Source organism: Neopsephotus bourkii, unplaced genomic scaffold (genome assembly GCF_033783945.1).
Source record: "Neopsephotus bourkii isolate Nb327-2 ecotype Australia unplaced genomic scaffold, CSIRO-AGI_Nbou_v1 NB_1479, whole genome shotgun sequence".
Taxonomy (NCBI): domain Eukaryota; kingdom Metazoa; phylum Chordata; class Aves; order Psittaciformes; family Psittacidae; genus Neopsephotus; species Neopsephotus bourkii.
This window is the reverse complement of record NW_026901955.1, coordinates 54877-78074: the sequence shown is the minus strand read 5'-3', so window position 1 is coordinate 78074 and position 23198 is coordinate 54877. Positions and strand designations below refer to the sequence as shown.

Genomic DNA, 23198 nt, shown 5'->3' with positions numbered 1-23198 from the left:
TCACAAGATATCAGTTTCCTGATCTCTGGCTCTGGTCATAAATTCTGTTGAGCTGCACAATTTTCATCTTGTGCCTCATGTTCAAGACTGGAAGCCAGTGGAAAAGATTACTTACTGATGAGTACAGAATAGTTTTAAGTGTGGCCCTATTGCTGTGTCCATTTGGCAGTCTGATGCTCCCCCGCGTCCTGCACAGCCCAATGGAACAAGTCCCATGTGTTTTATGTGGGCTGGAGTTGTGGTCAGAATGATATTATTCAGATGCCTCACAGAAAGCGTTTTGTTGCACTACGGCTTGACTGTGGCTTGAGCTACACAGATGGGGCTATTCGTATTCCAAAGGATCTTTAGGATTCTTTTATTTTAAGTTGTTTAGGAAAAGCTTAAGAATATGCTAATTGTGATCTTAGCAATACTGGTAAGGTCAGTGTGTTAAAAACTTTGTTAAAATATTGAGAGATTCAAGGAGTTTCGAGTAAAAATGACATTTCGTCATTGAATTAGCAAAATGTAGAGTCTGTGTTTCAACAAGCTGGTAGATGCTGTAGATGTAATGATCACTTCTTGTTTTCATAGCAGTCTAGATTTATCAGAACTCGCAAAGGCGGCCAAGAAGAAGCTTCAGTCTGTAAGTAAAACTTCTTTATCTAGATGTGGTGAACTCTGTTCTTCATCTTTCAGGGTGGTTTCAGCTTCTATTAATTCCTGCATCAATAAATGTCAACTCCAGCAAGTTGAAAATCTGGAGAAAAACGTGAAAACAGGCAGAGCTGGAGGAACAAAGATGATGATAAATCCATGACAGAGACTGTGTTGTTTGAGGCAGTATCTCAAGGCCTGTCTCTCCAGTTCAGAACCTTGAACTTTGTCTTGCTGTCATGTGTTTGATATAAATCTGTATGTTAGATGTTGCTATTTGCCTTTAGCTTTCTGGAAAGCCAGACTAGTGCATTAGTCTCTGCTAATTAGTTGCTAGCAATGCCAGCTCACTTATTTTGACTGAAGTGTGGGTCACCACATCCTTGTTTAAGTTAGAGTGAGGATGTGTTTTCCTTCTACTTAAAGGTTTTTGCTGTCACACAGTTATCTCTCTTGAACCATCTGCTGCAGAAGCAGAGTTTGAAACACACAGGCGTGTTGTGAGTCCTCACTCAAAGCCACATCTGGAGTGTCAGTTGGATACCTGGTTCCCACAGTAGGTCTGCTATATCCTGAATACATGAGGTCTTTTTGTGATTAGATAGGAGAGGAAAAATCCATTAACCAGTAAAGGAAAAACATAGCAGTGTTGCTGTCTGTATATAGCAGTTGGGTGCTCGTGTATGTCTGTGTCATAGATTACTTTGCTGTGCAAGCTAAGAACCAGTCATACGGGCTAAAAAGCAAGAGCAGAGTTCTACCCTTACATTTTCTGTTTATAGAGGTCTTGTGTTTTGTTTATGTTCGAGCTCTAACTATTCTCCTCTACCCTTAGCTAAGCAACCACTTGTTTGAAGAACTTGCCATGGATGTCTATGATGAAGTTGACAGGAGGGAGACAGACGCAGGTGAATGAGGCTTTCTGGAATGTGTATAACGTGAATGTGAATTCTTACATGCAAGATCCTAGGGCAAGCATGTGTTCTGTTTAAAGCACTGCTCTATTCAGTAATTGCTCATAATGGTGGTTTCTTTGTCTTGTGTTGTCTGAATGTGACATTAATTGAAAAACCCTTTCGGTTTTTACCAAGTAGAGAACCCTCTGGGGCAAAAAGCTTCCTTTTGAACTGGTGGTCTTTGGGTTTGAGACTGTGGCCTTTTATTCTTTGACAAGAAACACTGTCAAATAGTACAGGAAGGTTATTTCCTCTTTTCTCTTCCTTGAGCAGTTTGGCTTGCTACTCAGAACCACAGTACCCTTGTGACAGAGACCACAGTGGTCCCTTTTCTTCCTGTAAATCCTGAATATTCCTCAACCAGGAATCAGGTAGGCAACCTTCTTAATACTGTAAAACTATTTACATTCAGTAAGCCAGCTATTTGATGTAATACTGTTTTACTGCACTTCTTTACTGTGGAAGAGTTGCATCTACTTGTAAAGAAGTTTTGTACTTCCTCTACCCTGTAGTGTGCAGATGGATACTTTAAATCACACTTTCTGCAATAAATGCAATTGCACACTCATCTTCCTGTAAGTGCTGTTGTGTCTTTTACCTGGGAGCTCTGCTCTTTGTCTAACACATGATGTGCTGCTTTTTTCTCCATTATTCTGTGATTTAGGGAAGGCAGAAACTGGCTCGATTTAATGCCCATGAATTTGCTACATTAGTTATAGATATTTTAAGTGATGCCAAACGGAGACAACAGGGGAATCCTCTCTCTGGTTCAAAAGGTGAGAATGTTTTTAGTTGTCAGTTTATCTGTACATTAATGAAGAAAGAGACTTTTATAAATAAGAACTAAATCATGTAGCTATTGGCATGTGTTAGGCCACCAAAAGAATGCCCAAATGCAGAAGATCTGCGTGTAAATGTTGGAATTTGTAATACAGTTAAATCAAGTGGGATATGTGCAATCCAGGAACATTTTTTTATGATGGTTGGGGTTTTTATGATGACTTAGTAAAACTTTCTGTGGGAGTCCTGTACAGTTTGAGTGATGATTCTTTTGACTGGCAGCTAGGATAACATCAGTGGTGTGGGTACTGGCTATCCTGCCTGCTCTGTGCATGCAGGACTTTGCTGTTATTTAAATGCTCTTGAGCTTATTGCCAGTTCACCTTCTTCTCCAAACTCACTAGTATATTTTTAAATGGTGTATCTTGATCTACAGAAAATGTGGAGCTGATTCTCAAATCAATCAGCAACCAGCATAGTAGTGAGAGTCAGGACAATGACCAGCCTGATTATGACAGCGTTGCTTCAGATGAGGATACAGATCTGGAAACAAATGCAGCTAAATCAAACAGGCAGAAGGTAGGTTTGAAACATTTATACACAGACCGAATGTTATTTGTAGAGGTATTTTGCAGTCAGACTTTCCCCTTGTGAGGGGATTTAATGTGCACAAATGACCAGAAAAGTACTGTGTGCCCACTGTGTGCGTCTGGAGATAAGATATAGACCTAATTGCACAGATGAAATAATTGGATCTACCAGAACACTCCTAACCAGTGATTCTGTGCTGTTTCACCAAGACTTACTGCTTCCTACTGGGGAAATATTTGCAGCAGACCAATAGTGACAGAGTAGATTAAACCATTCCTGGAAATAAAGGAGCATGGTAAAAGAGGGGCAGTAAACCTTATAGTACTAGTGTAATCTTCCCTGGTGATATGCACAGTGGTATTTAGGGATCTGTCTCTTAGGACTGTCCAGTTTATTTATTGCATATTCTTAAATCCTTCTGAAACAGCGTTGTGTCACTGATCTGCTGAGACAAATGGTTTTGTGCATTTGTGCTTTTGAGCTAAAAGCTGATTGAGATCCAATTTCATTTATATTGGACTTAAATTATTCTAATGAATAGGTCTTATTTATTTGACCTTAATTTGAGCTGTGATTCCTATAAAGTAATGAGGTTATATGACCTTTTCATATCCTTGTTCTGTTTTCTTTGGGTAATCTGTTCCTGAATGGTGTATTTTTCTCTTCCTGCTCATAGAGCCTGGATTCAGACTTGTCGGATGGACCAGTGACAGCCCAAGAGTACATGCAAGTTAAAAATGCACTGGTGGCTTCAGAAGTGAAGATTCAGCAGTTAATGAAAGTGAACATCAACCTGAGTGATGAGCTGAGGATCATGCAGAAAAAGGTAACAGGCCTAACAGTGCAACCCCTTCATCTCTCAATGTATTTTAGGTTGACAAGAATAAAACTGAAAATGCAGTAATCCAGTATTAGGATAGCGAGAACTCATTTTAAATGGAGCTGCTTTGGAATCAGATATGAGGCTATAACTGTGTAAGGGCAATACATGCTTCGAATGTTTTATTGTGGAGATGATGATCGTCTGCTTGGTTCATTTTGACATAAGTTTTCCAAGTGACAAGGCAGTTGTTACAAGCCTCGTATATTTTTGCTGTCTTGCTTCAAGATAAGCAGTTTTCAACAATAAGGAAGTCAATGCTGTCATAATCTTACCTGTGCACACAGGAATACGTAACTATATGATGTACTTTCAACTTTTCTGATAAATGTATTGGCTTTTTTCCATTTATAAACCCAGGTGGAATGAAGGGAAATTAAAATCCCAATGCAATAGAAAATAATCTGAAACGTGGCAGCGTAGAAGCCAAACCTTTTAATCCTTACAGGAACAAATCAAGTTGTTGAATGCTTTGCCAGTGTTCTGGTAAATAGGATGGTGTAAAGGAGAACCGCTGTCTATTGCATGCACTCTCCTGTCTGTCATGCTAGCCTAGGAATGCTAGGCTCCATTGTGTGCTGCAGAAAGCTCCCTCCCTGTAGGGAAAGTTGTTTAAGCTGTGATCTTGCCCAGGTGAACCCATGCCCAGAGCATGTTCCCCCATTGTCTTGAGGCAAAGAGGCTGATGCTTTGGAGAGTGGTGGGAACAGTTGAGCTCTTGGCATTTGAGGTTGAGTTAGTTCAGCAGATCAGAATATCCATGTCTGTTAAGTGCCATCCTTCTCTTACAGTTATGTTCAGCCTTTCAGGTCTATTGGGATGGTGAATACTGAGAACTGGAGAGATCTGACGGTGTTTCCCTTGCCTGTTAACAGCTTGTACTGGTTAAGCATTTCTCTGCATCAGTTGGATTAACTTTCCCCTTCTGTTGAGTTTCTGTAGACAGTTATAGTCTTATTTAGTATTAAGGTCTATGAATTAACCAGGCTTTAGTGTATTTATGTGGTGTAGCAGAGAAGAGATGGTGGCTGTGCTGCAGCTGAAGGTGTTTTGAAGGACACTGTGGCCAGGGTGTTCTCACCTTGGAGGCAAGTTCACTGATTTCTGTGTCCTAATGGTGTGTGTGAACTACAGGGCTTTAACTCGGTGGCTGGTGGCTCAGGCTGAGGCATCAATGCAGCTGTGGGGCACTGTAGAATGCAAGGAAGGGCTTGGCTCAAAGCTCCTGGGAGCTCTGGTACAACATGAGAATTCTCTGCTGGGTTATTTGTGGCAAGACAACAGCGTATTTATCCATTCAAGAGTCTCTTTGGGTTTGGTTTGTTTGATTTCTAAGCAAGAGCTTAGGTCATATGAAATGATCTGTCCACTTTACATACACATTTGCTAATGAGATCATCTTTTGCATGGGAATTACTAAGCAAAATATGTTAAAGAAGAGGCAAAGCTACACTTGATGAATGCTCATTCAGAGCAGGTTCTTCCTAAATGAAGATGAAAATAGTTTAATTACTCTAATGGATATTCTATTGGAAAAACATATGGGGCTTTTTTTTTTCCTGCCTGCTTCTATGTGGTTAAGTTTGGTATGAGTTTGCATTAGCTACTGGCTAAAACTGCACCAAAAGCTCATTTATAATGTGTAGATGTATGGGAGTATAAGTTGACCTGTTGAATTACTTCTAAGGGCAAACTTTAAAGGGGTAGCTTGGCTCCTGGCTGATCCTCACATCTGAAGCCTTGGTGCCTTTCACTACAGAGCCACAGAAAGTAGGAAGAAAAACCCTGAACAGCAGTCAGCACATTTGATGTAGGGTTCTGGGAAGTGCTCATGGCAAAATAGGGTTTTTCTGATAGGAGTAATGCTCTTGATGTTCATATGATGCAAATTAAATGCCAGTAGTAAATATGCACTTTCCTGTTTGAAAGGCCAGCTGCTGTTGGAAATATACTCAGTTATTGGTAGAGAATTGCTAATACTGCCACTTCTTTTGCCTCTTTTCTTCGTGATGTGTTAATATAGCAAACTTTGAGTAACTCCACAAAAAAAAAATCAGAATTATTGCATTTTTACTATGCATCAAATGGATAATAATAAAAAGCTTTAAAATTATTCCCTGTTGGCTTCTTAGAAAGCAGTAGCTGATCCTTGATTTCCATAAGCTAAACTCTCCTCTTGCTTTGCAGAGCAAGCTTCAATCTCCTTTGCACTGCCTCTGGTGTTTGTGCTGTAGTTCTGGCATTGTCAGATTTCATGGGCCTCATGTTAAAGTCTTCTTTTAAGTTCTTGTATCAACTGCTGAAATGGAGCCCTTTGCTTGAAAACCTGTGTTGTTGGCAGTGCTTCCACCCCCAACCTCATTCTAGCACATTCCATGTGCCAGTACAGCCAGGCTGGAAGAAACTGGATTTAACAACAGCTGATTTTCCTATTTAATTTAGCTTGCATCCCAGCAAAAAGTGCTGGAAATCAGCACATAAATATTTCCTGAGCTGGAACATAAATGTTTCTATGCAAGTCAAGTAGATTTTGAACAAAGAAATCAACCCCCAGCTACTAGTAATGGGATTTACTAGTAAAGCTGGTGAGAGTGTATGTATGGTCAGTTTGCTTTTGACACTTGCTATTAGAAAAACCAAGTCCCACTGCTAAACATTTCTTTCAGCTTCAAACGCTACAGAGTGAAAATACCAACCTCAGAAGACAGGCCACAACCAATATATATCAGGTCCAAAGTGGTTCTGAGTACACAGACCCTACCAACAATTCGTCTTTAAAGCGACGACCATCTGCACGTGGTAGCAGACCCATGTCCATGTATGAGACTGGATCAGGTCAGAAACCCTACCTCCCCATGGGAGAGGTTCCATACCCAGAAGAAAGCATAACACGACTGCAGCCTTTCCCTCCACATGTAAGTAAAACTGCTGATGCTTCTGCATTTCTTCTCATGTTCAGCTTTCCTGTCTATTCCAGCTATGCTTGTGTACCAGAGGTGCTCATCTGTCTGCTTCAGGGTGAATCTGAATTTGTTGTTAGTGTTTGAATTTGAACAGATATTTCATGTTTGCTGTATTAACATGTCTGCAGGAGCTTGAGGGTTGAAAAGGAAAAGCTATAACAATCCTGGAGTATGTAAACTGGAGCTTCTGCTCAGCTCTTTCTTTTAACCACCATTTATATGTCAAATATCAATGTGTGGCTGTTTGAAAACCAGGATGGAGGGGGGGAGTTACAGTATTCCAGGAAGGTAAAGTTCATGCCTTCTTTTCTTGAGATATACAGGCATGTACCCATTTGTGGAACTTCAGAACCACCTTCCAAACATAAAATTAAGCTAAATTTTCACTAGGCCACTAATTCCTTATTCTGAATTTGAAACTGGAGGCTGAAGATGGTTAAAATCTGTTAGTTGAATTCTCCAGGTTTAATATTTTCCTATACAATGTGTTAGTAGCAGAGGGGGAGTTCTGTATTAGAACTATATTAGTTCTGTATTAGCAAACCCTTGTGGGCTTGCACTGTGTTGGTTGCACTCTGGATAAGTGACCCATCACACACTAGTCCTTATTAAAGTGAATTTCTGTTGCATCTTTTTAGATGGCCCTGGGGGTGGGAATGTGGGACAGTGGGTTTTAGGCACATATTTAACATCTGTGGATCTGTTTCAGTATGTTTCCCTGTTGGAAGCACTGTCTTCCAGTTAAACAATTGAGCCCTTTAAAGACATATTTGGAAGTTAGTGGGGTTTTTGCCTGGCATTAAAGGAAGGCAAATGTTCCCGGCACATTCCAAAGGAGACAGTTGAGTGCACCAGGGAATCAATGCAGGAATCTGTATGCTGGGTTTTCCCCACCCTCAGTTAAATTAATAAGAACTTTAAGCTGTGAAGTCTGGATCATTTGCAGTTCTATTGGCTTGTTGAGATGCAGGCAGAAGAAATGTCACAATTCTTTTGTATGTGGTGATGCTTGCAAAACATGGCAGCAGTTTGCTAGGGGTCCTTTGGTTTGAGGTGTGGGTAGAAGCAGCAGTTCTGAAGCACTGATTGGTTCTGTGGAGTTAATTCTGTATTGAGATGAATGTGTATTATTCTCTGTGGAATTCAGCACCTCTGGAATATCAGTGTTGGAATTAACATGAAGTCAGTTGTATTTTGAAAGAGCTAAATCCTCTAGGGCTTAGCCAAATCCTGAAAATCATTCTTGCTTTGTCATCGCCATGGTGTTGCCTCGATTTCAGTTAAGAATTTATTTGTGTTTTGGTTTGGTTTTCCCGAGTTGTTTTCTCTTTCCCATTTTTAGATCGGGAGGAGTGCGTTTGTGACCTCCTCTTCATCTCTACCTTCCTTCCCCTCCACGCTTTCCTGGTCAAGGGATGAAAGCACACGAAGGGTTAAGTACCTTCCCAATTGGTCCTTTCCCTGGAGGAGGTGGCCATCTCCCCAGAGCATTTCTGCCTCTGTCTTTTCCACTTTTATGCTGACTGCTTGCATGGAGCAGTGTTGCATTCCTCTCTTCTGCCACACGCTGTGGATACTTGCCTCTCTCTAACTTCAACAGCTTTAACATCATGCACAGTCACTCCAGATCACTTCTTCAGCTGCATAACACTGAAAACAGTCAGAAGAGAACTCAGTTGCTGTTTGGAAAGTAATTTGGCAGATTTTCCCTGCTCTTTCATAAGCCAATGTGTAACTCTTCCTCCTGACTAAACGCACTGCATGCGGCCTCTGAAGCTTGCTGGGCCCTGCCTTTAAACCTGCTTTCTCTGGGGGCTGCCAGTTTGCATCAATCCAGACTGGTCCTGATTGACTGTTGATCTTACAGATGTTCATTAGTTCGTTTGAAGTGGGTTCCTTAAGCCTCCAAACAGCCATTTCTGTCACCCACTGAGACACTGTGGGGTCAGTGAGCCTTTTGCTGCCCTTCACAGATGAGAGACTGAGTGGGTACAGGAACTGATATTAGCAAGACTCCTTTAGGGCAGATTAAAGACACTGGGAGTTTGTAGAGGAAGTTTATATTGGTGTTCCTTTGGATCTACAGAACTTTGTTCTTAGGGGTTTTGTTAGCTATAGTGCTGATTCTAAGAATAAATTGCAGTGTTACCAAGAAGCGTTAAATGCATCCTGTAAGCTGACGTTATTCAAAGACATTGCCTTTGCTGAGGCCTCAGATGAGCTGTTAGTTATGTGAAGAAGCCTCATCCATCTTTTAAACTGTTCTTTTTTTTTTGTAGTGCAACACTTAAATCAAGTCTTACTTAAATTAATCTGCTAGAAATGCCCCCGTGCAGAAGGTCATGTTTAGCAAGGCCAGCAGTTCGATAAACTAGTCTGTCCATCACACCTTCTTCTCAGGCTGTTTTGAGGTCCTTGAACTCATTGCAAGTCACACGTTCAAGAGAAAGGGAAAGCACTTTGCATGTGCAGCTCTAGAATAACATCTTCAGTTGAGAAGGGGCTGTGACTGAAGTGCCAGACCCCGAGCAGGTACAGCTTAACATGGCACACGCTGGTGAGTGCTGAAGACAAACAGCCCATGGTCTTGTGCTGCTGTTCGGCCTGAGCTTGCACTGCTTGCCAGAAGTACCTTCACCATCAGGATGAGTGGAACACATTTCAAGGTCTCTTTGGTAAAACTCTGACTTTGAAGCAAATATACAAGGTCTTTTGAGCTGGGTTTAGATGTTTGTGTCTCCTTTCTTAGAAAATGATGAGTAGCTTATACCTGTTTTGTTGTCTTGTGTTCAAGATTTAGGCTTTGCTTAGTTTTGTATTAGAAGAAGACTTTCCAAGAGTAAACTTAAGGGAGGTGTTTGCATTTCTTTGTGAGACTTACCTGAATTTGAGAAGCTCTTTCAAGAAAAGTTCTCTCTTTTTGCTCTGCTCTTTCTGTGTGGCTCCAATGAGGAAATCAGCATGGTCTCCTTCTGTTTCTTGGGCAAGTGTTGCAGTCTCCCATCAGATTTTACTACATCATCCTAAACTTTTCAAAAATCAAGCCTGTGGGTTTTGGGCTCTTCCTGCCAGGACACAGACCCTGCCTGTTAAATTCCTGTTTTGACTGTACAGCATTTGGACATCTCAGTTGAGAAAGCATCAGATTTGTGAGTAGGGCTGGATGATAACACTTCCAAGGGATATCCTGCTTGGTCAGGTACAAATCTGGGTTTGGCTGCAGTTGAGACCAGGACTGGGTGGTACCAGAAACCTGCACAGGTTTTATTTGGTTTTGTTGTGCTCTGATTCTATACCCTGTTACTGATTCTTGTCATTCATTGCTGTCAGTTGTGTTTCTGTGTAGAGCTTTGCCACTGACTGTGGTGTTCTCTGGCTGGGAGAAGGGAAAGGTCAGATTTGACATGTAATAGTTCTGTGTCTTCAAAATGTGTCACGTTACAGTTGATCTCCACTAGCCTGAGAGGTGAGCATTCAGGGAAGTGTTTGTTCTTTCCTTCTACGCAGAGTAGCTTTAAAATGGATGGGAAATAGGAAAGTGTTCACACTCCAGGTGCTTCAGAGTTAAGAACTGCTGGTTTCAATATTGGATGAGTGCTTAACACGAGTACTGGATCTCAGCCAATGAAAACCAATTCCTGGTCACATTTTTGGCCTGTCCTAGAGGTAGAAGTATTACTTCCTAAGTGGATGAGGGATGCTAATGGCTGTTCATTGAACACTTGAGATTCCCTCACGTTGATGTCAGAGTTTCTGTAAAGCTCCAAGGCTGGTTCTTCAGTGGGATTGTGGAGGACCCTGTTACTGAGCAGTGTGTGTGACCAAGGCAGCCGATGCAGAGGCTGCTTGTGTGTGGGGTGAGGCAGATGTGGTGCACTGGAAATGAGCTTTGCAGTTTTTAAGACAGGAGTAGGTGGATGTGGGTTGATGCTGGGGCCTGGCTGAGGGATGGGGATGTGCCAAGCTGCCTCCAATCTGCAGTGGGTCTCAATTCTCCCTGTTTTGGTCTTGCACTCCCCTTTCAGCCTCCAATCTGCAGTGGGTCTTGGCATTCCCAGGCACAGGGGCTATAGCAGAGTCATGGAGCTGGCACAGCATGGGGCTCATCTTTCTTAACCAAACACCAAACCAAGTCTGTATTCACTGCAGGCCTCCAAGCTGGAGAAGCAAAGCAGTGTGTCCGAGGGTGACTACGACAACCCCCCCACCCCCCTGGAGCTGGAGGAGACAGGGTAGGTGCCACGGTGCAGAGCTGATGCTGCGGTGATGCAGTGCTACTGGCACAGCCCCACACTGCCTTGACACCAGGGCTCACCTCTGCGTGGTCCTTTGCAGGTCGGGCAGGAAGGGCCGGCAGAGGAGCATCATCTGGCAGGGGGAGGGATCCATCCCTGAAGACACAGACACAGCTCCCAGCTCCAGTTTGCCCAGTACGGAAGATGTGATTCGGAAGACTGAGCAGATCACTAAGAACATCCAGGAGCTGCTGCGGGCGGCGCAGGAGAACAAGCATGACAGGTAAGGGGTGAGGGAGACAAAGCTCTGGAGTTTGAGGGAAAAGCAAGACAGTTCATTGCATGTTTTGGTGTGGGTGGTCACCACACCCCATGCTAACACTGGAGATGCTGAATTCGCCCCTACAATGCATGTAGGCTGCAGGGTGAGTAAGGATGGGTGACTGGCAGTGGGAGCACATGATCCCATCCAAAACGTCAGTGCTGCTGTGTGCAAGTGGGTTCTGCCAGCAGTGCTGTCTGCCCATCCTGCCTGCAGCTGGTGGGTGCTGGTGAGCACAGCACCTGTGAGGTCCTACTGTGAAATGGTGGTTTAGATATCAATCAAATATGTTGGAGAGAACTTGGAGCTTCAGACCTCGGTGTCCTTAGGCAAGGACACCCACAGAAGTGTGACAGCAGCACTGGGTCTCGTGTCAGGGAAAAATCCTGAAGTCAGGGAGAATTTGGCTTTCCTACTGAAAGATTAGTATGGATAACACACTGGGAGAAGGCAGTTTGAACTGTGGGGTTCAGGCTCGGAGCAAAGTCAGCAGGACTCTGTCGGGTGGCACATGGCACCAGCGCCCTCGGGAAGCTTTGGCCCAACTGAGCAATTCATTCTCCAGATAATGGGGAGTGAGTAAAAGTGATGCTGCCCTTGACCTTCTCAGGGGCTGCTCCTGCCCTGTTCCTCTGGAAGGCTGTAAATAGGAGTTAGGTCTTCCTGGATCTGGAGCAGCTTTGGGCTCTGAGAACTAGGAATCAGCTCTGGTGTTCTGTGCCTATCTTTGCCCATGGGAAGTGGCTGGTGGCTCACGCCTGCCTGGGAGGTGCAGCAGGGCCACTTCTGCTCCATGTTTTTCCCTTTTTGTTCTTGTCTATTTTTGGAATCCTCTCCTCACGCTGGATGGCGAATCCTGGCGTGTTTGTGCTGAGCTCTGTGCCCTTGGCTGTAACCTTTTCCACTGCAGTCCCTTGCTGCTTGTTTCTCTCAGAGGAGCAACAGTGAGAGGAGTTTTAATTGAGTTTGGGGTTTATGGAGATCCCAGTTTACAGGATTGGAATTCTATTCTTTTTTTTTTTTTTGTCCAAAGTCATTGAAACAACACTTTTAAATACATAAACTTTTAGCAACCTGTTCCCTTCTTTTTGGTTTCTCTCCTGTACCACCCGTGGAGCGGGCTGTTTGCCAGCACCAAAATGAGTGTAATCCTGCAGAACATCAGCTGTGAAGCTGCTGTTCTGTGTGCGCCTGTCCCCTGGCTTTGTCTCAGAGGGCTGAGGACATGCAGGACATGGAGCAGGCTTGTTCTACCATCCTCCCCTTGCAGAGGGGATCGCTTCCTTATCAAAGTCAAACCCATAGGGATGTAGCAGTGCATCTTCCAAGCTAGTACTGGGAACACTGTAGATAAAAATCACACACCAAATAGATTATCAGAGAGTAATAAAGTGATGCAAGACTATCACCTGTTAATGAAACAAATTCCTTCCTTTCCTCCCTGTTTTCCTCTCTATTCCCTGCACTGACTCAAGCAGACCACTCAAGAGCACTTGGACTGTGCGCAGCCTCAGGCACGGCCTTGGCTGTGCTGGGAGAGCGCCCCTGAACATCCAGCAGCCCCGTCCTGCCTCCTGGTGCTCCAGCCTCTGCCCCTGCCTCCCAGGCACAGTGTCCTTTCTCTTGCTCTCTGCTGCCTCTTTCCCTCACACACCAGCTGCACAGGGGTCATTGAAGGCCATGCATGAAGTGCTTTGGATGGTAGTGGTCAGCTCTGGGGTCCCCAACACAAGAGGGATGTGGGGCTGCTGGAGTGAGTCCAGAGGAGGCCATGGGGATGCTGCGAGGGCTGGAGCAGCTCTGCTCTGGAGCCAGGCTGAGAGAGCTGGGCTGGCGCAGCCTGGAGAAGAGAAGGCTCCTGAAGGGGAGACCTTAGAGCAGCTCCAGTGCCTAAAGGGGCTGCAGGAAACCTGGAGAGGGGCTTGGGACAAGGTCCTGTAGGACACCTCCAAATGTGTGTAAACTCCACAAACGTGTTGGCTTATTTCCTGAGCTTACAGGGAGGGTTTAGACTATCTAAAGTGGTTCCTCAGGCACACCACCAGCTCTGCAGCTGACCTGGAGAACATGCTGTGAAATGCCTATGGTTAATCTTGGTCTCTCTCCTTCATGTGTTGACTGGGGCCTTCTTTGCCCTTTTAGCAAATGGTTTAATCACCAAACTGGCTTATGTATGAGGTATCGTGCTGGGCAGTGCTTGCGGGGAGCAAACTGATCATTAACCCAAGAGCAGAACGGGAATTCCAGTGAATTTGGAAGACTTTTCTCTGCTTGTAGTTTATTTGGAAGAACTCGTGATTTGGGACATATGGAAATACTCCTTTTGACAGCAGTTTTCCTGCATTGCCAAAATGACCCCGGTGTGTTGCTTCTTTCTCAGTGCATTTGCAAGTAACCTGTTTTGGCATCCTTGGTGTTGCAGGATGAAGCACAAATAATGACTGGGGGGTGCTGGTTTGGGTTTGGGGTTTTCTGTGCTTGAAAGGGCAATAATCTACCATAATCTACAGATGCTGAATATTCTTGAATGCTGTTGCTTTGAGACTTTTTGAGATGCTCTTGCTTGAGCGTGAACAATGTTAATGAACTTAATGCTATAACTGAGTCTTTGAAGTATAAAAATGAGATGTCTGAAATGGCATTTCTGACAGGCCATACTAACACAGAGCTTCATAGCAGCTTGTGGTGAAGATGTAAGATCTGTTTTGAACAAAGATGGCTTGGAGGGGCTCAGAACTGATGGCTTTTGAATAGGTTTTGAGTATAAAGTAGGGTTTTTAAGGCTTCTACTTCAAGTTACAGATGGAAAAGAAGAGCAGGAAAACCCCATTGCTTCAGAGGGGTACCCAAGGCAGTTCTGTACGCACCAACATTTGGCTGTTGAATTATGTGTAAGAGTTTGGATGACCATAATTCAACTCTGAAACTAAAATAAATTGCAACACCTTTGGGGTCTTTGATTATTCTCCGCAAGATTACTGGGTAATTTCAGCTCTTGGATCATTAACAGTTTAAAAGCTTTTCTTTCAGTTCTTTGTTTTGCAGTCTCTTGCCTTATGGAGGAAAAGCTCTTTCAAAACAAATGGATAGGGATTTCCCTCAGGTGGCAGCAAGTTAAACTCACTCAGATCCCACATAGAGTGGTTTGGGGTATTTTATCTCCTTTTGATCACCTGCACTGAGGAAAACAAGTTGCTTTTTTCTCCCAAACCTCTGCATCATCAGATTTTGTGTAAATGTTTTCAAGCTGCAGAATCTTACTTCACTTTGTGCCTGGCTGACGTGGATGGGTTTGCTTGGCCACACTCCCACACCTCACACTAGAACATCCTCGTGCATGTGCTGAACAGGAGCTGAGCAGTTTTCTGGATGATGGGGATGGTTGAGCAGGGGGAGGTTTGGAAACCATTTGGTGCTTTAATGTGCAGTTAATATTCATGGGCCCAATCCCATAGCTACAAACAAACTGAGACCTTTTCTGAGAACATTTGGTATAATGTCTGTGAACAGTCATGCCTTCAAACAAACTTTGATCAAAGAATAATGAAAACTTCAGAAACAGTTCCATACCACTGGTTAAGTTCTTGCTTTTCTCTGAAGTTGTGGTGCTCTACACAAGTGTGTGCTGAAGTGTGCAGGGCAGTGCTGAGGACACACCAAGAGTCACTGTGCTGTGTGCTGCACTAGCTGCTTCCATCGCCCTCACTGCAGCCTGCAGAGATACTTGTGGAATATATATGTTTTGTTACTCAGTTTTTGTAATCATAGCCACTGAGCAGTGGGATTGAGGAGGAAAGGGGAGTCTTTACATGATGAGTAACACTATCCATCTTCTCGCAGTTATATACCGTGCTCCGAGAGGATACATGTGGCAGTAACGGAAATGGCAGCCTTGTTCCCAAAAGTAAGTACCATCCAGCATTGATTTTTGTGATTCACAGCAAATTGAGGGAGTGAAATCTCCATGACTTAAGTTTTGTGAAGTCTTACCTGCTCCTAAAGCTGCAGGGAAAATCTTAACACTGCTGAGCTGGGTGTCCTGTACACTCTGTGCCCCAGCGTCAGCCAGGAAGTGGGCTGGGTAGCAGTAAACAGGCACTAGAGTGAGTAACTTCCTAAATAAGAGCATGAAGCAGTATTCCCTGTGTGCTGCCTGGCAGCAGTTTGAAATACCCCTGAGATGAGAGGAGAAATTCCAGGAACTTGTTTCATCCACCCCTATTCCTACAGCGACGGTCTGTAGCATCTCCTACAGTGCGGAGCAGCTTGTGTGGGAAGCAGCACAAGTCCCATGTTACAGATCACTTGTGAGCCACTACCACCTAATTAAAGCAATCCTGATAGGATTTTGGTGTTCTGTCGAGTTCAGCTTCTATTTTCCTTTCCCAGAAACCCAGATCTGAGCTGGTCAGGACTTCCTTGCGCCTGCTGACATCTAGTGCCTACAGACTCCAATCCGAGTGCAAAAAGACACTTCCCGTGGAGACATGCCCCGGCACCGACATCCAGCTGGTCACGCAGCAGGTCATCCAGTGCGCCTACGACATTGCCAAGGCAGCCAAGCAGCTGGTCACCATCACAACCAAAGAGAACAACAACTGAGTCACACTTGGCTTTTTAGTCCTGTTTTGTAAAGGTTGGATTGCAAACATAGGTGTGGAACTGCTCGGATTTTTATGAGGAAGAACTAATGGGGCAAGAAACTTTTTTTATTTTAAGAAACCCTCAGTATTATTTTTGCATGTTTTCTAACGATTTTATGATTAATTTAACCCACTGCCTTATTCTGTGCCTGTGTTGCCAGTTTAGTTACAGGTAATAGCATGTTGCAAATAGCTGTCGAGCCAATACAACGTACCAGCGTTGTCTCAAGCTCTCGCTAGATGTTTCCTTGGGGGCCACGTTCTGCTTTCAGATAGCACTTTGCAAAACTCCCACTGGAGTCACCACGTGCACCAGCGGGCCACATCCTGCCCCTGGGGCTCTCTGTCCTGGAGCTGCACATGTCCTGATGGTGCTGACTGAGAACCCTGCAGCAAAAGAGGCTCTGAAGGCTCCAGGACCGTAACCGGCTGCCGTCCCGATGGAGGAGTATGAGCCGAGTAGTATCTGTTCCCATATCAACTGTTGTGCAATAATACGTTCTTTAGTCTGCTACAACAAGGAGTAGTTGTGGGCATCCAAGCTTATGACGTGTAACTATACGAGGTCTTTGTCACTTTATCTGTTTTTTGGAAGGAATTTGAAACTTAGTAGTTCTTTCTTTTAGTTGTCACTATGCCATTAATATATGTGTTTGATGTTACTTTAGGGCATTAGTGGTTAAAATATTATCCTTTGTTTCTGATTTAATAATAGATTCTTCAGTTTCCCACAGTTTTATTGTCAGCTTCAAGCACCCTCTGGTTGGCAGCAGCATCTCTCAGTGACTCAAGATGCATTTTCACTAAAGATCTCTGTACTCATTGAAAAAGAAAGGAAGTTAGAAGAGTGCCAGTGCAAAGCAGCTCTATCTGCCATAGCACAGAACCGCTGTACCTCAGCATAGCCAAATGTGAAAAGAGCTCTTCTATCCAGCAAGTTTTATGCAAATCTTTTAACATTTTAGGAGCTATGTATGGAGTGACCCGGGTGGGCTGCGTGTTGGAAAGGCAGTGGGGTCACAAATGTCACGGTGTGTTTTGGGGTTTTCATTCATCACAGTTCACAAAGCTTCCAGAATCTGTCAGTCCATAATTTCAACAATTAAGAGGGTTTTGGGGAGTCTAAATTCCATGGATGGGGGAGATATCAGTGATTTTCTCTCTGCTGTGTCCCATTGGGAACTGTCCCAGTTGTCACTGCCAAGGAGCTGAGGTGGCAGCGGGGCTGGGGAGCTGTGAATGTTCAGAGTTTTCACAGACCCCTTTGGGTCAGAAATGCTGTTCCATAGCCAGGCTGCAGTACAGGGTCTACCCAAACCATGCATCCCTACAGGCCTTCTGGTGGGAAACAAGTTGAGAGGTTGGTTCCTTCTCGAGTGTGTTTGTATTTTATCTGAACACTTAGTGCCCCAACACTGTTGGATTCCTGTTGCAATTAGCTCCTTTCTTAACGCAGTGCAAGGTGAAGGGAGGGAAGGAATGGAGAGTTGATGACAACCCAGTAAATTCATCTTCTCCAGTGTGGGGTATTTTACTTCCTTTCTGCTCTTCTGAATACCAGAAGTGTCTTTAACCTCCCAGGAATGGGATTAGAACCACAAAAGGTGTCTGTAAAACCTGCTTCAGAATTATACTACTGGCAGTTAAATACAGTGATCATCTTTTCTTTAACTTGACACCATTGCCAGGCAAGAGGTGGTTCTTGAAGCCTCTCAGGCCACTGCTGTGTGCTTTTAAGGTCTCTTGCCTGATTTCCAGGCCAGGGAAGCACTGAGTTATGTTGTAATCTATCAGCTGTTTGCTTCTGTACCAAACCAGATGGACACTTTGAGCTGCAAGCCCTTGTTCTTGCTATGCCAGCTCTAGGTTTCTTAAACCCAAGCATTTAGCGCTAACTTTAGCTGTAAAATCATGGTCAACCCATAACTGATTTCCTGTTCTATCACTTAAACACCATTTCTGGTCACTTCCCTGCCTCTGAACAAACCTTTGTTCCGGGTGGGTTATGGTCACACAGCACTGGGCCTCAGATTTATAACACCTCAAATAACAAGGGTGGTTGTGTCGTTTATGACTAGATCTCCCCTTTTCCCCCTCTAACCAAACTCTGCTCTTTCTTTACAAAATGCTGCGTAGGAAAGTAAAGAATTTGCCTTTTTTCCAAACCTTGTATTTATCAGTGTCATTCGTCTGTACAATATTTTGACTTAATCTTTTGTTTACAGCATTACTATAAAAAGTTAAAACTCTTTCAGTGTTTATTTGGGGTTATTTGACTGATGGCTCTGTAACAAGATCTTGGAAAAGGTGTCTCCAGCAGAGTTGCGCCTGCAGGGCTGTGATGATGCTTGTCTGTGACAGGGCCCTCTACAGCTCCTCATGCACTGGACAGGACCTGACCAGGCCACACCAGCTGAAGGACCAATTTCAAGCACAGTCACCAATGATAAAAGGAAGGAATCGAGTGCAATAATCAACTAAACCCTCTCCTACTGTTGCAGGAGTTGGCTCATGTAAAGAAACAAGCAGTTTGTTCAGGTTGAAGTTATTGTGAAAGAAGTGAAAACCAACATTTAATGGAGTCCTTGGTGTCATCTGGAGAGGAACATGTTATGGATTACAGCTGCAGCGCTGGCTATCTTGCTGATCTGCAGCACACATTATGAGCTGACTCCAAACAGTGATTTGCAGTTCCCATCCTATGGGAAGGCTGGATCCTTTCACTCTTCAGATCCAGAGGGCCTCTTTATTTGCTGTGTTGCCCCAGTGTAGCACCTGCTGAAATACATGGTCATAGCTCCTGAAGCAGTTCAGTCCTGAGGATGCTCACACCTCCACCTTCTCAATGCCAGTCGAAATTGGCTCTTTAGCAAGGCCACGGCTAAACAGTTTCAGAAATCCCCTAACTTGAGTCTCACTGTCACTGTAGGCTATTCCAAAACCCCCACAGTTTCAGGAGTTCCTTGATTCTTCCAAGTTTTCTTTCTGTAGTTTGCAGCCACATTTGGTGCCCGTTCCTCAGGTGCAAAGGACAAGAATCCTCAGGTCCACGCTGTTTTGGGGTAACTGTAGAGCTAATGGGGTCAAAACAAAGACAGTAACTACTTGATGGGCTCTAGAGTTCACATTCTGCACAGGTGCAAAGGAGGGAGACTGGTGTTAGAAATAGTACCAGGGAAGGAACAGGCCCAGTGTTCTGCCCTGGTGCCATGTGATAACTAAGGGGCAGTGAGGATTGTGTCTGAGGCTATCACCCGTGTGTCAGGGCTGCCTCACAGCTCTGCTACCTACCCTGGGGCGATAGCCCTGCTCTGCCATGCGCTTGGCCTCCTGCTGCACCAGTTCCTGGCAGCGCTGCTGGGCTGATCTCTCCTCCTCTTCCTCCTCTCTCTGGTGCTGTTGCTCCTCCTGCTCTTGCAAGCGCCGTTCTGTCAGCTGGGCACAGAGAAAACAGGGTGGTTACACTGAGAACAGACACAGACTGGGCACCTTCAGCAACTGGGAGTGCTTCTGGGGTGCACACAGCACCTGCGCCTCCAGCTCCTGCCTCCGTGCTGTCTTCAGTTCCTTCTCCTGCTCCTTCTCTCGACGAGTTAGCTCTTTGGCCTCTTCAAGTTCTTTGATCAGCTGCTCTCGATACCTTATGGACTCTTCTTGGGCTCGTCTGTTTAACTCCATCTTCTCCTGGATCTGGCGCTGTCTGCCTGCGAGGACCTTTGTGAAATGAGGATTAAGGGAGGTCGGTCAACAAAAAGACAGCTTTAGAAGCAGAACTGGGGAAATCTCAGGGCAGATGGTTAGGCAGTTCCAAGACAATGAGTCAGACAAGCAGAAGACCTCTGCCCTGGGTAGTGATGGTTGAGGCCTGCTGGAGGGTGGAGGGTTACAGCTGGAACCAGGAGAGACCTCATCCAAAAAGATCCTCACCTCATTCATCAGGCGATCTCTGGCTGCCTTCTCTCTTTGCCATTCTTCTTCCCTCTTCTCCCACATCTTTCTAGCTTCTTCTCTAAAACAGAGGAAGAATTCTCTCTGAGGTTATTACTTACAGTTAAGAAGACCCCTATATACTCTATGGGCATAGACAAGCTACCCTCTGCTTTAGAGGTACAGCAAATGCTGGCCTGCAGCAGGAATTCCTGGGCACAGAAGGGCTTTGGGAGGGAGGCTTCCTCTTAACAGGGATGTTATTTCCCATGGGGGACAGGTAGGTAAGGGCATAGCTGTCAAAGCTGGGGCAGTTACAGCTGAAGCTCTTACAAGTCTTCCCTCCACAACAAAACCTGCAACTGGAACTTGATGGCAGCGCACGCTGTCCTGTCAGCAGAGGAGATGCTGTCTGCACTGGTTACACCACTTGGCACAGGATCTCTTCAGATGACATTCAGAGATGGGCAGACTCACCTGAAAATAGTCTGCAGCTCTGCTTCCCTCTCTTTTTCTAACTGGAGCTGCTCCTCAATGACACGTTTCATCCAGGCAGCATCTGCCACAGCCCGTTCCCGTCGCGCTGACTGGCGGCGCTGCTCCTCATCTTCTTTCTCGAGGAGGGCTGATAGGATTTGCCTGTCTATCTCCTTGAGGAAAAACCACAGGATTAACAGCTACCCAGCAGGCTTCCAGCCTGGGTGCAGGGCTACTCTCCACCATTACTGGTGTTGACACTCCCTGTGATACTTCTGCTCCAGTTCCTGCTCACGAGCTGGAAGGAGCTTCCTAACTAATACCTGTGAGCATCAGAGGCAAACACATGAATGGAACACAAAGAATAAGTTTTTCAGCACACAGTATCTATAAAGCATAAATCAAGGGGTCTTTTCTCTTACCAGCTCCTCTTGTATCTGCTGAGCTCGTCTCTGTAACTGGGCATTGCACTGATGCCTCAAAAAGCGACTGAAAGAGGAAAACAAAGAACATTCAATCTGACTCTAAAGCTTGATGCTTTATACGCCAGCACTCAGAAAGGTGCTTCTGTCATAACATAACTTACAGCCAGCAGAGGTACCTGCTGTTGCTAACATGAACAAAAAGCAGTAATGGCACCAGTGCATTTGCCCTTTCTTCTTACCCAAGCTCTCTCTTCTTCCTGTGCTCTTCCATTTGTTTCCTTCCTTCTTCCAAGCTCTCCAGCTCCCACTGCTGCTTTAATAAATTCTCTTGTTCCCTTTTCAGCTTTGTTGCCTAAAAGGATTAAAAACCAACCAAGAAAGTATATCTGAGAGCTAGGACAGCCCAGAGAGAGTGTTCGTACCAAGTTTGTACCCCATCCTGCTGCCCTGCAGCAGTCAAAATGCTCACTGCAGGAACTATTCCACATTCATTTAATGTGTGCTCAGTGGCTCACTTGAGGAGGAATTAAGGCTTACCTCTCTCTCCTGTAACTTCAGTTCTTCTATTTGCTGCAGCAACATCTCTGCATGCTTCTTCCCCTCCTGCCGCCGCTTCTCTTCCTCCCGTCTCATTCTTTCCAGCGCTTCCCTTCGCGCCGTTTCATACTCGTTTTCATAACGCTTTTTCTCTTCAAGCTCAGTTGCTTCTCTCTTTCCAAGCCAAAGGAAAACATGGATTTAGGCTAAAGTAAAGAAACAGCCTCTGGCTCAGGAAATCCACAAAGCAAATCCTGCAAGCGACTTGTACTGGGAAAATATGGAACAAAATACGCTAGGAATGAGCACAGAGAGCAGAACTGTCTGCTGACGGAAAGGTTTGTCAGTTTGTACACATCCTTTGCAGGACCCTGCATGGGCCTGATGCCAAGCACGGGTGGTCTCACAAATACACTCAGTTTTTCCTTTTACAGCCTAGATTATTGTAGTTAACTCTGAAATCTTCATTTGAAGACCCTTATGATTCTTTCGCATTAAAATCACTGTATTCCCAGATGTAGTGTGTGCACATTCAACTACTGTGCTCCTGCACCTTTGCCCTGGCTCACTGTTGATGAAAGGAGCACCACACTGAATCCTGCATCAGAGCACTCAGCAGGTAGCACTGAATTATCTAGAGGATGGATGGTCTACTCATTACAATGAGTACATCAGTGATGGCTCTTCATTAAAAGCATCTTTTCTGACAGCAGCTCCTGGTCTGCAGCACAGTAACTCCCCATCACTAAGGGGACAAGTGTGGTGACCTCAGTCACAATTTGGTTCAACACTGGTGTGAGAAGGCGAGCAAGCAGCCAAGTCCTGTCCCTTCCACAGGTGAGCCGTGTCCGTATAGGAAGGCAAGCTGTGTGCCAGTGGGCTCAGAAGGCACATGGTGCCACACCTCCACATGCTCACCATTTTGGGAGCCCACCCGTGTGACCAGTAACACCAGGGCTCTCCCCCTGCCTACCTTGGATTTCTGCTGCACCTGATCCCCCCAAGCCTCTACCACATGTTTCTTGTGCAGGTCTGACTCCACCTGGGAAGACAGCAGATGCGGCATCACCATTAGTGCCAGAGGCTCTGCTGGGATCACCACCAGCATCTGCCCAGCTCTTGGGGCCCTACGATGACCGCCAAGTTAAAAACTGATTTAATAACTCCAAGACAGTGGGGACTAAAAAGAAACCACGTCACCTCCCGGAGCTCCGCGTTGTTCTTCTTCCAGTGCTCGTACAGCAGCTGCTCAGCGACCTGCCAACAGGAAAGTTGGATCGTGTGAGGGCACCGGAGAGTTCCAGACCCTCCCAAAGCAGCCGCTAACGGGGGGCACCGCAGTCCCCAGCCAGTCCCGCCGAGCAGCGAGCCCCGCTCACCTCCCTCCGCCGCTCCTCTCTCCGCTGCCGCGCCCCGGCGCGCTCGGCCCCGCGGCCCCGCCGCAGCTCCGCCGCCAGCGCCTCCTGCTCTTCTCCCAGCAGCCGCCTCAGCCGCGCCCGCCGCTGCTCCAGCCTCGCCGCCGCCTCCTCCGCGTCCCGCAGCTCCGCCGCCGCGCTGCCACCACAGCCCCGCGTGTCACCGGAGCGCCCGCCGACACCGCCCGCGGCCCGGCCCGGCCTGCCCCCCGCACCCGGCCCGTACCTGCGCGGGGTGGAGCGGGGCTCGCTCCACCGGGCCTGCAGCGAGCAGCACACGGCGGCCTGCGCGAAGGAGCGGCTGGTGCGCTCCCACTGCTGCCGGCTCCGGGCCTCCCGTTCCCGCCCGGCCGCCCAGCGCTCCACCGCCGACACCCGGCCCCACAGCGCCATCGCCCGCCAACAGCG

At 45.8% G+C, this 23198-nt stretch overlaps 2 protein-coding genes across 6 annotated transcripts in view; one reads left to right on the top strand and one right to left on the bottom strand.

The window, feature by feature from the left end:
- GIT2 (GIT ArfGAP 2) overlaps positions 1-18260 on the top strand; it is a 25280-nt gene extending 7020 nt beyond the window's left edge. The window contains exons 9-20 of one of the 5 annotated variants that reach the window (XM_061369217.1): positions 577-628; positions 1475-1547; positions 1869-1966; positions 2260-2371; positions 2812-2954; positions 3643-3792; positions 6513-6761; positions 8152-8241; positions 10959-11041; positions 11145-11327; positions 15207-15270; positions 15756-18260. In XM_061369217.1, the coding sequence (XP_061225201.1) occupies positions 577-628; positions 1475-1547; positions 1869-1966; positions 2260-2371; positions 2812-2954; positions 3643-3792; positions 6513-6761; positions 8152-8241; positions 10959-11041; positions 11145-11327; positions 15207-15270; positions 15756-15968 (1510 nt within the window). In that variant the 3' untranslated portion in view covers positions 15969-18260. The remainder of the gene's footprint in view (positions 1-576; positions 629-1474; positions 1548-1868; positions 1967-2259; positions 2372-2811; positions 2955-3642; positions 3793-6512; positions 6762-8151; positions 8242-10958; positions 11042-11144; positions 11328-15206; positions 15271-15755) is intronic. The other 4 variants (XM_061369218.1, XM_061369220.1, XM_061369219.1 and 1 more) reach the window with 4 other exon arrangements.
- TCHP (trichoplein keratin filament binding) lies at positions 18158-23198 on the bottom strand. The gene is made up of 11 exons (XM_061369224.1): positions 22755-23198; positions 22576-22632; positions 22349-22417; positions 21376-21549; positions 21078-21190; positions 20836-20902; positions 20414-20586; positions 19937-20018; positions 19538-19723; positions 19301-19444; positions 18158-19083 (listed from the first exon to the last, which is right to left on the bottom strand). The coding sequence occupies exons 1-11, from the start codon at positions 23181-23183 to the stop codon at positions 19051-19053; spliced, it is 1527 nt and encodes a 508-aa protein (XP_061225208.1). The 5' UTR covers positions 23184-23198; the 3' UTR covers positions 18158-19050.

Bases quoted from the DNA above. Each gene is read 5' to 3' on its own strand.
- TCHP (XM_061369224.1), bottom strand. From the start codon at position 23,183: ATGGCGCTGTGGGGCCGGGTGTCGGCGGTGGAGCGCTGGGCGGCCGGG. The intron at 21,550-22,348 runs GTAGGCAGGGGG...TGGCTTGGAAAG, and splicing joins AGGTGCAGCAGAAATCCAAG to AGAGAAGCAACTGAGCTTGA. The intron at 20,019-20,413 runs GTGAGTCTGCCC...CCTCTGTTTTAG, and splicing joins GAGCTGCAGACTATTTTCAG to AGAAGAAGCTAGAAAGATGT.